Below are 14,869 nucleotides of genomic sequence, written 5' to 3'. Positions count from 1 at the left end.
GGGGGGTATTTAAATCGAAGCCCGTAACAGCTTGAAAAGGTCTTACAGTATAAAATGTCTTTATCTGCTGCTGAAAAGATAGCAGGGATAGAGCCATGCTGGCCTCTTTAAGGAGGGAGTTTGAAAGCATGGGAGCAGCCACTGAGAAGGTGCTCTTTTGTTCCCACCAAACAAGCCTGAGAGAGTAGTAGAACAGAGAGAAGGGCCTCTCCCAATGATCTCAACACTACAGGGGGCTTGTAAAGAGGGATACGGTCCTTCAAATCACCTGGACCCAAGCTGCGTAGGGTTTTATAGGTCAAAATCAGCCCTTTGAATTATGCCCAGAACCAGACTGGCACCCAATGTCACAATAAAGGGAGTTGTATGCTTCCTGCAGCCAGCTCCAGTTAACAACCTGGCTTCAGGTCTTTGGGCCAACTAAAGTTTCTGAGCACTTTTGGAGCTATGACAATGTAGTATGAAAGGACCATCCATCTCTACACAAAGGGCAAGGGGTTCAAGTCCCTTACCCAGGTAGGACATATTCTTATAGTTTTCCATCATCACCTCAGTATACAAAAATCTCTGGTTCCGATCCAACAGTTCCCACTCCTCCTTTGTGAAGTACACAGTGATATCTTCAAAGGTCACCTTCAATAGAAAATAATACTCATTCAGAGAGTGACTAAGCAAAAGGGGAGAAAAGCACATGGTACATTCCAAATATTATTTGATCACCTCAGAATGCCAATAGACTGGGAAATGTTTGAATATTCTATCTCTTTCCTTAACTCCATGGATCTTCAAGAAAAGGGCATGAGGGGAAAGACATGGCTATGATCTGAGTCCTTGATTATCCCCCCAATCTCAGCTCTTTATCAGAACCTACAAAAGCCTGCTGTGATGCTTTTAATAACTACTTCACAGACAAAATCTCTCTGATAAGAGCCAATTTGAATGCAGGCCTTACAACAGAGACAACAGAAGAGGTATCCAGCGCCTCCGCCTATACTGTTATTCTGGATCAATTTGAGTCAGTTAGTACCAAGGATGTGGACAGGCTCCTTGGTAGTATGAAAAAGACGACCTGCTCACTCAATTCTTGCCCGTCTTGGCTGGCCGTCCAGGGTGGAGATACCATCAAGATGATGCTAAAATATATAATTAATGCATCTTTCAGGGAAGGCTGTCTTCCATCTTGCCTTAAAGAGGTAGTGGTTAAACCACTTCTAAAAAAGCCTTTCCTTGACCCCCTGAACAGAAACAATTACAAGCCAGTTTCGTTTTTACCATTCTTAGGCAAGGTAATTGAGAGGGCAGACGCCATTCAACTCCAAACAGTCTTGGAAGAAATGGATTTTCCAGATCAATTTCAAACCGCATTTAGGCTGGATTATGGAGTTGAGACAGCCACGGTCGCCTTAGTCGATGATCTCCGTCTGAGCATCAACAGGACCACTCAGTGACCTTCGATACTATTGACCATGGTATCCTTCTGGAACGCCAGGGAGAGCTGGGAATCGGAGGCTCTGCTTTGCAGTGGTTCTGTTCCTACCTCTTGGGTAGGTTCCAGATGATGTCGCTTGGGGACAGTTATTCGGCCAAGAGAGAACTCAAGTCAGGCGTCCATCAAGGCGAGATTCTGTCCCCAATGCTGTTCAACATTTACATGAAGCCACTGGGTGAGATCATCTGGAGACATGGGGCGGGGTGTTATTAGTACACTGATGACACCCAAATATATTTCTCTATGTCTCAGACTGATGCAGTGACTAAGGATGGCGTCTCTCCTCTGAATGCCTGTCTTAATGCAGTAATGGACTGGATGAGGGAAAACAAACTAAAATTGAATCCAGGTAAGACGGAGGTACTCGTAATGGGGACCCCTAATCCAGGAATGATTATGCCAGCCAGTTCTGGATGGGGTCACACTTCCCCTGAAGGACTCTGTTGCAGTTTGGGAGTGCACCTGGATTCATCACTTCATCTGACGGCTCAGGTGGATGCGACGGTCAGGAAAACTTGTTATCAGCTTAGGCTGATACGCCAACTGCGCCCCTTCCTGGAGCAGGGAGACTTTGAAACAGTAGTACATGCACTGGTCACTTCTCGGCTCAATTTCTTTAGCGCACTCTACATGGGGCTACCCTTGTGCCAAGTTCGGAAACTTCATTTGGTACAGAATATGCCCACATTACACCGGTATTAAAATCTCTCCACTGGCTGCCTATCAGTTTCCGGGCAAGGTACAAGGTGTTGGTTCAAACCTTTAAAGCCCTACATGGCTTGGGTCATGACTACTTGCGGGAGCACCTCCTTCCATACAATCGTCCCCACACACTTTGGTCGTCTGGGAGGAATCTGCTACAACCTTAGAAGGCCAGACTTTCAACAGTGACCTACAGGACCTTCTCATCAGCTGATCCCAGGCTCTGGAACGACCTGCCGGATGAAATCCACCATATTACCACCTTGGAAGCCTTTAAAAAGGCTATTAAGACAGATCTCTTCTGGCAGATACCTCCCCCTCTATTGATACTGATATCAAAATTGATACCATCACCCCTGTCCTCCTCAAGTGGAAGACTCATTTCTAGCACTAATCTGCCCAAAATTTTAGTGTGTTCATATTGGACAGTTTTAAATTTTTTGATGTTTAATCTTTTTTAGGGGTTGATCACTGTTTTTATGATTGAGGGAGGGGTCAGGTTTGGGGGTTTTTTAATTGTAATTTTTAATTATTTGACGTTTTATTTATACTGTTGGAATCAGCTTTGGTTCCTTTGTGAAAAAGCAGAACAGAAATAAATACATATTATTATTATTATTATCTAGATTTCTTGTGCGAAGGGAGATTTTCTTTAGCACATGGAAACTCGTCCATGTAGATTTTCCCAATCTACATTACTAATTGGCATAAGTCTAGGGCAGCCTCACCCAATTACCAAATGCTTTGGATTTCCAGCCAGTATGGTCAGGTTCTTTTACCAAATAAGACAGAGACCACCAAAAAAGCCTTTTCCCATCCTTGACAATAAAAATATGGAACCCACACACTAAATCCTTAGGAATTGCTTCCTTTCATAATGGCTCCAAACCAGGTACCTGAGTAATATGCCTCCCTAGAGCAAAATGGTGGGCCAACCCTGTCTAAAAGCCATGGGTTTAATGCTAATGGAGGAACAGAGTAAGTCCTCCTGATGGACACTCTAAGAGGCCACCATTGCCACCACCAACTCTGGTTCTGATGGGCTGGAAGGGGAGACAAGGACAAGACGACAGGGAGCCCTAATTGAATGAGGTACTGAAGGACCAAGAATGACCACCCACTGCATCCCAGACTGACAAACTCCCAATGGCTCCATCACGAAGTAGGAAGGGGTAAATGGTAACCTGTTCCAAGGTCTTCTCTCCTGCATTTTCTTCCATGGAGTAGGAATTCATTGTATGTTCTCCTCTCTCCCTATGTTTGAAGATTATCTTGGATGTTTGCACACCTGCAAATGGTAGAAATGGATGTGTTTTACATCAGCACACGTTTATACAGTCTTCTATGGACTGCTGAAAAGACAATAAATGGCTCTGAGAGCAAACCAAGCCTAAATTTTCCCTAAAAGACACAATACATAAATTGAGAATATCATAATTTGGGCACATGGTGAGAAGACATGAGTCATTGAAAATATAATTATAGCCAGTAAAATGGAAGGCAGCAAGAAAAGAGAAAAGCATACTAAAGGTAGATTGACTCAAGGAAGTCAAAATGTTCTATTTGCAAGACTTGGTTGAGCCTGTTCATAACAGGGGCTCTTGGAGGTCTCTAATTCAACCAATTTTCTGTTTGGTTTCTTCTTTATTTATGATAAAAAGAAACTCCTCTCTAGCTAGGATATTAACCACAAGATTTAATCCTAAGGCAGGAGTAGGTATCCTGTGGTCTCCCTAGAGTTGGTGGAATACAACTCCCAGCACCCCTTCCTGATTTGTTGTCATCCCAGTCCAAAGAAAATAAACTATAGGCAGTGAAGGAAACAGAAACATCTTCCCTCAAGGTTTTGCAGGCAATGGGTGTGAAACTTCAGAAATGGCCTCCTTTGCCCTCCTTTCTCTCCCCCACTGGCAGCACAATGGTATCCACATCCATTCTTTTTTGAGGTGAAATCGAAAGAGCTGCTGTAGAGCCTACTGTTGCCATTAGTTTGGATTTTGCAAAAAGGTCTCAAGGGAACCAGAGAAGGAAGGTGAGAGAGCTCCTGTTTCTCTCATCAGCTTACTTGCTAATTAGCTTACTTGCTGTTCACCGCTATGATCTTTGGAATAGCGGTATATAAATAAAACAAATTATTATTAAATTATTATCAAGAAATCATCCATACAAAAAGTCAGGAAAATAAAAGCAAATGGAGGATGGATTCCTCCTGGTGCCTTAAGTCTGTATACAGAATGTGTGGAACAGTTTGGTCTAGTGCAGAATGTCTGCATGCAGTCCAACATTGCAGAAGTGGAGTTGCGTGTGTATGCAGAGCCATATGGATGCCCATGTGCACTTGGTCCTGCATTCAGCGGCACACTTGGTGTCTTGGTTCAGTTGTGCAGTGTTGCCATTCAACACAAGGGTTGCACAGCACAATCAATGTGTAACCCCTCATGTGTAGACTTACGCTGTGTGACCCCAAGAAAAGACCTTGACCAGAAAGTTTCTGAATTATTCTTGCTCCATTTCAATATAACCTCAGCCTATGGACTTTAGGTGATTTATAGTAGTTTTTGTATGAGTATAATGAAAGAAAAAGCAGTGAGGGGATGAAAATAATTCTTCTCTGTGAGAAAGAAGGGAATTCTTTCTTTTCACCTCTTGCTATTTTTCCCTTCACTCCTGCTTAGAGTAGACCTATCAGAGTCAATGAGACCATTTAGTCATGGCTGATTTAACACCCCTTGTTTCAGGAGATACCTCAGTGAACAGTAGTCTGTCCCACTACCTTCTCAGGCTTATTTCGTGGAAACATGAGAAACGGGGCCTTCTAAGTGGCTTCTCCCAGATTCTGAAACTCCCGCCTTTGGAGGTTAGGATGGTTCCTTCCTTGTTGTCTTTCTGCTGGCAAGGAGAAACATTCTTATTCTGACAAGCTCTTAGATTAGAAATTAACTGTGATGGGTTCTCAATGGTGTGCCGTGCTCTTTTTATTGGTTTGCATATAATCTTTTAATGAACTTTAATTTTTGGTAACTTTACAGATTGTTCAATTATTTTATAGGTAACATTTATACTGTTCCAGTATAGTTTTTAATTTGCGACTTTTTAAAAAAAATGTTCCCATATACACAGAGTCAATCCCCCATAGAAACCATTTCTCCCTGTTTGAAAAAGGAGGAAATGACTGGGCAGCTGCCAGTTCCATTCTTAGCTGAGTAATAGTAGAGTCTTTTGAGGGGGAGACTATCTACTGAGAAGATCTTCACCCATTCCCCTCAATGTGTTTGTATGGGTGTCATTAACAAAAGGTGTGTTATGTTATTGGGGAGTGGTAAATGAGTCAATTGGAAGTTGGTAAAGTGCCATCCAGGTGCCACAGGTGAACCTCAAGGTTGTTTTTGAGCCCCTCCACCCCCAAAGTATTCATCAGGCAAAACAAAGATGTGGAGTTGAAGGCTTTCACAGCTGGCATCCATAGTGTTTTGTGAGTTTTTCAGATGGTATTGCCATGTTCTGGAAGAGTTTATTATTGACTTTTCACCAGCATCTATGGCTGCATTCTCTCTTCCAGAACAGGGCCACATAGCCCTCCAAAAACCCACAAAAAATAAAGATGCATCCCCTCTTGAGAGTCCTCAGAAGGAGTGGTTTATCTTTCCAACAGCTCACAGGGACATCACCACCCTGCAAACACCCACACGCACATACAGTCTTTCAAAATTCCACATGTGCATATTGTTAGTTTTGGCTCAAACGTGTGATGCAACATGTGGGCCTCTTCTTCTTCTTCTTCTTTTGTAGTTCAGGAACTCACCCCTATTCTTCCCATGTGATTTGTTCTCTGGTACCAAATTGTCTGTTAAAGAAGGAATGGCCTGGAACCCATAGCATTTGTTCACTGAGGTATATCTATAGTCTATCGGAAGTCTTGGGTCACAAGAACGCTTTAAGTCACAGCAAATGATTCAAGTGCTGGACTGGGCCTGGGGAAAATCCAGTTCTAGCCTCCACTGAGCCCTGGAAGTCATTGGCCAATCTTGGGCCCCTGCTCTCTTTGAGCCTGACCTACCTCACAGAGTGATTGTTGTACAGACAATGGAGAAAGAGTGGGAAGTACTGTAATGAGGAACTTGAGTGCCAGAGAGCGAAAACCAGCTCTGAAAAGAAACATACAGGCAACACAATGTGCCATGTACATTAAGGATACTTAAAATCAATAACCACATGTGGAATAATAATAATACTACTACTACTACTAATAATAATAATTTATATACCACTTTTCCATTGATCAAAGCGGTTTAACAACATATACAACTTATAATATAAATATTAAAAACATGAATATATTAAAAGCCCCCATATACAAATTAGCAATAAACATATCTCATGCCAGCTCAACAATGCTGTCAGGAGGGGAGGGAGAGCATTCAGGAGTCAGGGGTATGCCTGCTCGAAAAAGTGTGTTTTCAGCCCCTTCTTAAATTGGTCTAAGGAGGTGGCCGAGCGGAGCTCGCCGGGGAGTGAGTTCCAGAGCTTGGGGGCCGAGGTAGAAAAGGCCCTCCTGGTGGTAATAGCCAATCTAGCCTCCGGAACTCTTAGCATTTGCTTCCCGGCTGATCTGAGTGTGCGGGGCGGATTGTATGGGGAGAGGCGGTCCTCCAAGTACCCTGGGCCCAAGCAATTTAGGGCTTTATAGGTAATAACCAACACCTTGTATTGCACCCAGAAGCGAATGGGCAGCCAGTGAAGGTCTTTTAAGACCGGTGTTATGTGACTGGTCCTAGATACATTAGTGACCAGTCTAGCCGCCATATTCTGCACCAATTGCAGCTTCCGGGTATGGTACAAGGGTTGCCCCATGTAGAGCGCATTGCAGAAATCCAAACGAGAGGTTACCAGAGCATGTACTACTGTTTCAAGGTCCTCCCGGCTCAGGTAGGGATGCAGCTGGCGTATCAGCCGAAGCTGATAACAGGTACTCCTGACCGTCGCGTCCACCTGAGAGGTAAGGTGGAGTGACGAATCAAGAAACACCCCCAGACTGCGTACCGAGTCCTTCACAGGAAGCGTGATCCCATTCAGGACAGGTGGAAATACCGCCATCCCTGGGCCAGGGGAGCCTATCACAAGCACTTCCGTTTTCTCTGGATTCAGTCTGAGTCTGTTTTCCCTCATCCAGCCCATTACCGACTCCAGACAGGCAACGAGAGGAGAGATGCCATCCTTGGTCACTGAATCAGTCGGAGACATAGAGAAGAGTATTTGGGTGTCATCAGCGTACTGATAACCCCACGCCCCATGCCTCCGGATGATCTCTCCCAGCGGTTTCATGTAAATGTTAAAAGAAAAGGGAATTCCTATGCTGTGCAACACTTGGGTTGAATGGCAATGTTTACACCAGATGTATGACTGAATGGACAGTGGAATGTGCAATGGTGCAAGAACTTCAGGCAAAATATCCCACTATAAACAAAGAAGCTCCCAGGAGGCAGTAGCACAACTCAGTAAAAGATACAGTGGAGTAGGGATTCAAACACTGGTCTCCAGATCTGTAGTCCAATGTTCAAACCACTACACCATGCTGTCTTCCAGGTTCAAATTAGAGTTGCCATAAGTCAGAATGACCTAAAGGCACCTAACAACAACAAATAGTGATGCAGGGGTTATGATATCAGACAGAGCCTTGGGAAAATCTAGTTCTACAAAACCCACTGGGGGACCTCAACCACCTACTCTCTCTCACATATAATGACCTAACTCGCAAGGTTGTTGTTGTGAGGATAAAATGGCCTTGAGTTGAGAGGAGCAAAGACCAGATATAGATAAGAACACAAAGCTCTGGAACAATCTTGCTAGGGACTGTTTGAAGATTTGTGCATTCTTTCTTCCCCTGCTTAGACAGATTTTCCTGCATGCAAATCCTGCTGTCTCCCCTCATTCAAACATCTCATTTGCTCCTAGTGAATCACAGGGCAATAACTTTGCAAACTGGTCAACAAAGCATGTGATTCTGGCCACTCTCCTTTTTGGGAAGTTCTCTCTCACACAAAGATTTTCTCCTGCCCTGTTGGGCTCCTGATCTTCCTCCTCTCTCTAATTTCAAGGTTAGATAGACAGGTTAGAATATAGCCTCTGTGCATATGTAGATTCAAGCGATTAGTAAACTTTTGTTTAAACTGTAAGCTTCTTGTGTTGTTTTTCAGTCAGTCTCAGTTTTCAGAGAAGCATTGTTAGACAAGGACATGTTTCTGCTACTCTGATGGCTTTGATATTTTTAATATTTAAATATTTTTGTTTCCTTAGGAAACCTGAATTGCCCAACAGAGAAAAGCAAGACCACTTCAAATTATATGCAATATAGTGAAAGTTCATTAGTTAAGCAAATGAAAAAGCAAAACTTCCTCACATTCTGCTTTTGGGAAGGATATTATAGTTGTTGTTGTTGTGTCAGCTGGAGATTTTTTAGCTGGATAATCCGGTAACAAATTCAAAGCACCTCCTTGTACTGATTCTTAGATGCAGTCTTTGCTGGTTCTGTTTGTTTCTGTAAAATCTTTAAAATACTAATAAATATATAGTATTTGCCGTGTGTGCACACATTTCCCCTCTTCCCTCCTGGGCTTTCCCCTTTGGGGCAGGGGGGAAGCCCAGGAGGGAGCGAGCAGCCGGTAGGGTGCATGTGCACTGCTCTCAACCGTCCTCCAAGGCAACTGTCTGTGGCATCGAAGGAGGGGCAAGAGAAGCACGCGCATGAGTCCTCCACCTCCTTTCCGCTGTCTCGCAGAGCTTGCCTGAGCTCTCTGTGGCATCGGAAAAGAGGCAAGAGGTGTATGCACACACACACTGCTCTCGCCCCTCCCATGCCTTATTTGTGAATTTTTCACTTTTGCGGGGGTCTTGTGCCCCCAACTCCCGCAAAAGTCAAGGGTCGACTGTATATGCACATAAACACAAAGCAGCCAAGATCCTACATCAAGGGTGAAGAACTTAACTCTTTGTTTGTGGAGGTATGTACTGAACCTGCTAAACATCACAGGTAAAGAATGGCAGTCTTTCTGCAGCCAATGTATCTGGAAGCCCAGCAACTATGTATACACTTCCACAACCATGAACCGAATATGAATGTTCCCCATCAGATCAAAAAATCCATTAGCTTCCATGGGGGAAATTAGAGCCTATGTTCTGTAGTAGTTTCAGTACTGGACTGTGACTCTAGAGATCAAGTGCAAATCCCTGCTCTGTCACTGAAACTCCCTGGGTGACCTTGGGCATGTCATAAACTCTCAGCCTCAGAGGAATGCAAGAGGAAACCTCCTCTAAACAAATTTTACCAAAAAAAACCTGTGATAGTTTTGCCTTAGATTGCCTTAAGTTGGAAATGACTCGAAGGCACACAACAACGAAGACACATCCTTACCTTGATATGGGACCCCTCCATCGCATGTCTTCTTGATTGCCCTCCACTGGGGACTCTGCCTGGGGCCGAATGGAGCCTTCTCAGCCACAGGAAATTCAGACAGAACTTCTACCAAGAGATTCTTGACCTGAAACAGCAGTCAGGATTCAAGACATGGAATTCAGAGGAGGATGGGAAAACTGCAAAGGTCGTTGGGCTTGTGCAGTATGAGACATCCACCCACAGCCAAATCAGGGGAAACTCAGAAGCTCATAAGCCCTCCTTAAAAAAGTGGTTTAGAAAATAAGGTAGAATTCAAAAAGGTAGAATACAGTATACATAGTAAACGTTATTTTGGAACACAAACAATTTCATGGAGCCCACAGCAAGAACATTTGAAGTGCTGGAAAACTCTGCTTTAACTTACAATGGAAGTCTCCTCATGTATCTGGTTTTATATACATGCATATACATGGTTTTATATACGTGTGTGTGTGTGTGTGTGTGTGTGTAAAAGGAAGAACTGTGATAGACACATGGAGAAAAAAACATGAAAACCTATTGCTACTGTATAAATATGCCTCTCTGTACATTCTGTGGCCACAACACTGTTGTCGGTAATTTGTTGTGTTGGCTTTGGAATAAAAATAACATGAAAAAAGTCAGCAACGGTAAAAGTGTGTCACTCCTTGGAGCAAGAACTGGCTGGAGTGGGTGGGAGCCTATTCTCCTGCTGAACAGATCAGGGCCAGAATCGGCCACTGGAGTCAGCAAGAGGGAAAGTCAGGTTGTGTAGCAGAGCCAGCAGGGAAGCCTGACACTTTATTCGAAAACCTTGGGGAAAAGTTTCTGGAATGCATCAAAAGCATATATACGGAATTTCCTATTCAATGTGAGGTCAGACAGGGATGCCCCATGTCACTGTTGCTATTTTTAGTAATTATGGAGCTTTTAAATAACAATATAAGACAAGATGTTCATATCAAGGGGACAAGAATAAGAGATTCTGAGTTCAAAATTAAGAGCATATGCGGATGATTTAATAATCTTTTTGGTCAATCCACTGGAAAGTATTGAAAAATTAATGTCAACGCTCAAAAAATTTAGAACTCTTACTGGATTCAAACTAAATAGGCATAAGTCTGTAATCATAACCAAAAAAAATATGACCTCAATGGAAGAAAACTCCATATATATGGGAAAACTCAGTGTGAAATTGTCAAAAAGGCCAAATATTTGGGCACTGTTATCTCCAACAGGAATACAGATCTGTTCGAATACAATTACGCAAATCCATGGAAAGAAATAAAAAAAGATTTACTAAATGGGTCAAGACACAAAGTGTCGTTCTTTGGTAGGATCTCCTTGGTTAAAATAGCAGTCTTGCCCAGGTTGATCTTTATGTTTTCTAATCTTCCCATCATTCATAACAATAATCCATTCATAACATGGAATAAGGAATTTAAAAGATTCATTTGGGAGGAGAAAAAGCCCCATATAAGATGGAAAACCCTAATTGACAGAAAGGAGAATGGTGGATGCGGTCTTCCTGAATTGGAACTACATTACCAAGCATGCTCATTAATGTGGTTACAAGATTGGATGCCACAATTCGTGAAATCTTGAATATTTCCTTTGAATGTACTCCAGAACTATATCTTCTAAATATGTTACATAATATGCAAATTATTGATCGGGAAAGGTTATGGAAAATAATTTTGTGTATGATTACATGTGCAAGAATTGTTTTGGCACAAAAGTGGAAAACTGCTGACGTTCCAGCTATAGATTATTGGTTACACAAAATGTTTGAAATAGCTGAAAGGGAAAAGACTTCAGAAAAAATATGAGGGAAAATCTTATGATAAAAATAAGGAAAGTTGGAAAACTTTTTATACATAGTGTGATAAAATATGATCCAAATAACTCTATAGAAAATTTTGAGCCGTAGTTAATCAGATATATATTTCTTTAGGAATTGTAAAAAGATAAAATTTATGAGTAGTGTTGAAGTTGTTAATGTTATAATGCAAGCCTACAACATAAAGACAGATCAAACGGAAGTACTGAACTAAAATACATTTAAGACCTTGTAAAATTTAGAAAATGCTTATGTATTTAGGATGGGGGGGGGACAGGTGGCAAGAAGGGTTGACAAACAGACATTACTTCTTTATATTGTTTAGGACATTATTGTGTACATTTTCTATTCATCTTTTTTTTAACAAATAAAAGACTTTTTAAAAACCAGCACACAGGGAGCACGAACCAGGTTTTAAAGCAGAACCACCCTTCTCAGATGCTTTGGTGACTGTGATTCCACTTCATCACAAGGATGATCCTCCCCACAGTCCGCCTTATCAAAGCCCAATCTGGGGTTTTCAGTAGAACCTTTTCAGGGGGCCCTGTACCTTCCAAAGTCATCTGAAATGCAATAAAAAGGTAACCCAGAGCCAAATCCTCCTCACTTTGGCCCCAGGAAGAAATGCTCTCACCTGCTGCTCTTTCTCCTCCTTCTCTGCCTCTGCCCGACTCAAGAGGAAACCCTCTGCCAGGGCCACCGCCTGGGAGCAGGTCTCTGCCCCACATTCCCTGACCCAGTTCCCCATCTCTGGGGGCAAGATGCTCAGGAACTGCTCCAAGATCACCAGGTCCAGGATCTCATTTTTTGTGTGTCGCTCTGGCTTCAGCCACTGACGGCAGAGATGGTGGAGTCGGCTGCAAACCTCTCGGGGCCCATCACTGTCTTTGTAGGAGAACTGGCTGAAGCGCTGGTGCTGCATGTCTGAACTGGCCAGGCCCTCACCAGAGACCTGTCCTCTGCTAGAATTCCTCACTGTCTCATCAAGGCCTCTTCCTCCTTCAGGATCAACAATCTGGTTCATCCATGTATTTTTATTATTCCAACAAAGCTACAAACAGAATCAAAATCATTCCTTCTCTGTCCCTGAGATGCTCTGCTCAAACACCCTGTAAAAAGAATACATTGTTGTGTTAGTACAGATACTATTAGGTATTCACAGAGCACCATCAATATATATTGTTGTGTTAAGAATTATTATCTTGATAAGAGTACCTTAGAGGCACCAGATCCCATCTGATCTTGGAAGTTAAGCAGGGTCAGCCTTAGTTAGTACTTGGATGGGAGATTACCAACAAATACCAGGAGCTGTAGGCTCTATTTCAGTGGAAGCAAGTAGCAAAACCATCTCTAAGACTTCCTTGCCTAATAAAACCCTATGAAATTCATGGGGTCACCTGCAGGAAAGGCAGTTTCAGTTCCTTCACCTGTGAGCCAGTATTAACAGTGTGAAAGCATCAATAAGAGTGAAAAGCATATCCCCTAAAAACAAGAACAGCACAGTATGCTGTTACCACGTTTAACCTTCCATATGATGTGCCAGAGAGCCTCTCAGGGCCTCCTTGGAAAGAGGAAGAAATCCATACCAAGCAGGACCCAGGAAGGTCCTGCCAACCGACATGGATCCCCCGCTGCCCCCTCCTCCAACAAAGCCCCACTCAGGGCGCCCCCTTCCTTACCTCATCCTCCTCCAGCCTCCCTCCCCCAACAGTGCTTGCCTCTCTAGGAATCAGAGGCCTCCGCTCTCTCGCCTTTGGAAAAGGACTCTCTAGGAATCGGAGGCCTCCGCTCTCTCTCCCTTGGAAAAGAACTCTCTAGGAATCGGAGGCCTCCGCTCTCTCTCCCTTGGAAAAGGACTCTCTAGGAATCGGAGGCCTCCGCTCTTCCTCTCCCTTTGGGAACTCTCTAGGAATATAAGCTCTCTGCTCTTTCTTCTCTTGGAGGACTCTGTAGCCTCCATTCTCACTGCCCCTCTACCCCACAACTGCCACAAAGAAAGACATTCAAAGCACTCCCAACAAAGGCCACCCAGCCTCTGCTTCAAAACCTCCAAAGGAGGCAGCTCCACTACACTCCAAGGCATTCTATTCCACTGTTGAACAGCCTTTACTGTCAGGACAAGACAGAGTTGGAAGAGACCACAAGAGCGATCCAGCCAACCCCTGCCATGCAGGAACACAGAACCATAGAGTTGGAAGAGACCTCGGGCCCATCCAGCCCAACCCCATTCTGCCATGCCACCCAGCCTCTCTTTAAAAACCTCCTAAGAAGGGAGTGTGTTCCACTGTCAAAGAGTTCTTGCTCTCAGGAGGTTCTTCCTGATGTTGAGCTGGAATCTGTCTTCCTATTCTCTGGAACAGTAGAAAACAAACTAGCTCTATCCTCAATATGACATCCCTTCAAATATTTAAACAGGGCTATCATATCACTTAACCTTTTCTTCTCCAGACTAAAAATATACAGCTCCCTACGTCACTCTTCATAGGGCATGTTTTCCAGACCCTTCACCATTTTGGTTGCCCTCCTTTGGACACATTCCAACTTGTCAAACTCCATTTAAAGTTGTGGTGTCCAGAACTGGACGCAGTATTCCAGGTGAGGCCTGACCAAAGCAGAAAAGAGTGGCACTATTATTTCCTTTGATCTAGATCAGCCATGGTGAACCCATGACATGCGTACACTAAGCCCTCTCTGTGGCCACACTTGCCTCTCAGTGCTGTACACCTACTTCAAGCCTCACACCAACAAAAAAGGACTGCTCCATGTTCCCCTGCAGCCTGGAAGTCAAACAGGTGATAGGGCTTCCTCTCTCTGCCTCCTGCCCCCTTCACTGACCCACTCGCGACCCAAGCACCATTTCCCCTCACCACCTCCCCACCCATCTCCTCCTTTGGCAGTGAACATGCTTCTCTTGCAGGACGCCTCTGAGACTTGTACTCCTCTTTCCTCCCCCGATCGCTGCATGTCTGGGAGGAAGGAGGCAAGCTTGACCCAGATGCAAAGCAGTTCTTTGTTGCACCTGTTTTCCAGCAGCATGATGGCAGAAAACTCAACTCAGGCAGGTGAGGAAGTGGGAGAGGGAGCAAGTTGCTGATAAGCTCAGGCAGCCCACCTTCAGCCCTGATGTGCGGCCTCTCCTCAGCTGTTCCCTCACCTTCTGAGGGGCCTTGAAGGTGGGATGAGGAGAGTGAGTTATTGCCATCATAGTGAGACCCATAGTGCTGGGAGAAAGGCCTGATGAGAATTAAGAAAGGCCCCCCCCCCTCCCATGGCCCTTTCCAGAAGGGAGACCTGCATGACTTACCAGGCAGCTATCTGGCCTAGAATGGGGTGGAAGATTGATCGGAACCACAAACCTTTCCAGGATGGAGAACTGCCTGGTGAATCCTCCCTCCTGGAAAGGGTTGTAGGGCAGGGGGATTCGGTCCTC

At 44.0% G+C, this 14,869-nt stretch overlaps 2 protein-coding genes across 7 annotated transcripts in view; both read right to left on the bottom strand.

Annotated features, from left to right (window-relative positions):
• LOC121922953 (zinc finger protein 260-like) overlaps window positions 1-14,869 on the bottom strand; it is a 65,577-nt gene that overhangs the window by 29,473 nt on the left and 21,235 nt on the right. The window lies entirely within an intron of this gene.
• Window positions 191-12,516, bottom strand: LOC121923035 (neurotrophin receptor-interacting factor homolog). Its single transcript, XM_042453141.1, has 4 exons — window positions 12,074-12,516; window positions 9,600-9,726; window positions 3,376-3,479; window positions 191-633 (listed from the first exon to the last, which is right to left on the bottom strand). The coding sequence occupies exons 1-4, from the start codon at window positions 12,461-12,463 to the stop codon at window positions 421-423; spliced, it is 834 nt and encodes a 277-aa protein (XP_042309075.1). The 5' UTR covers window positions 12,464-12,516; the 3' UTR covers window positions 191-420.

The sequence above is a fragment of the Sceloporus undulatus genome, chromosome 2, assembly GCF_019175285.1.
Source record: "Sceloporus undulatus isolate JIND9_A2432 ecotype Alabama chromosome 2, SceUnd_v1.1, whole genome shotgun sequence".
Lineage (NCBI taxonomy): Eukaryota > Metazoa > Chordata > Lepidosauria > Squamata > Phrynosomatidae > Sceloporus > Sceloporus undulatus.
This window is presented reverse-complemented; position numbering and strand designations above follow the sequence as displayed.

Excerpts from the sequence above, each read along its gene's own strand:
- LOC121923035 (XM_042453141.1), bottom strand. The coding sequence starts at position 12,463 with ATGAACCAGATTGTTGATCCTGAAGGAGGAAGAGGCCTTGATGAGACA. Across the intron at positions 3,480-9,599 it reads TGGAGGGGTCCCATATCAAG|GTGTGCAAACATCCAAGATA; the intron begins GTAAGGATGTGT and ends TACCATTTGCAG. Across the intron at positions 634-3,375 it reads GAGAGAAGACCTTGGAACAG|GTGACCTTTGAAGATATCAC; the intron begins GTTACCATTTAC and ends TTTCTATTGAAG.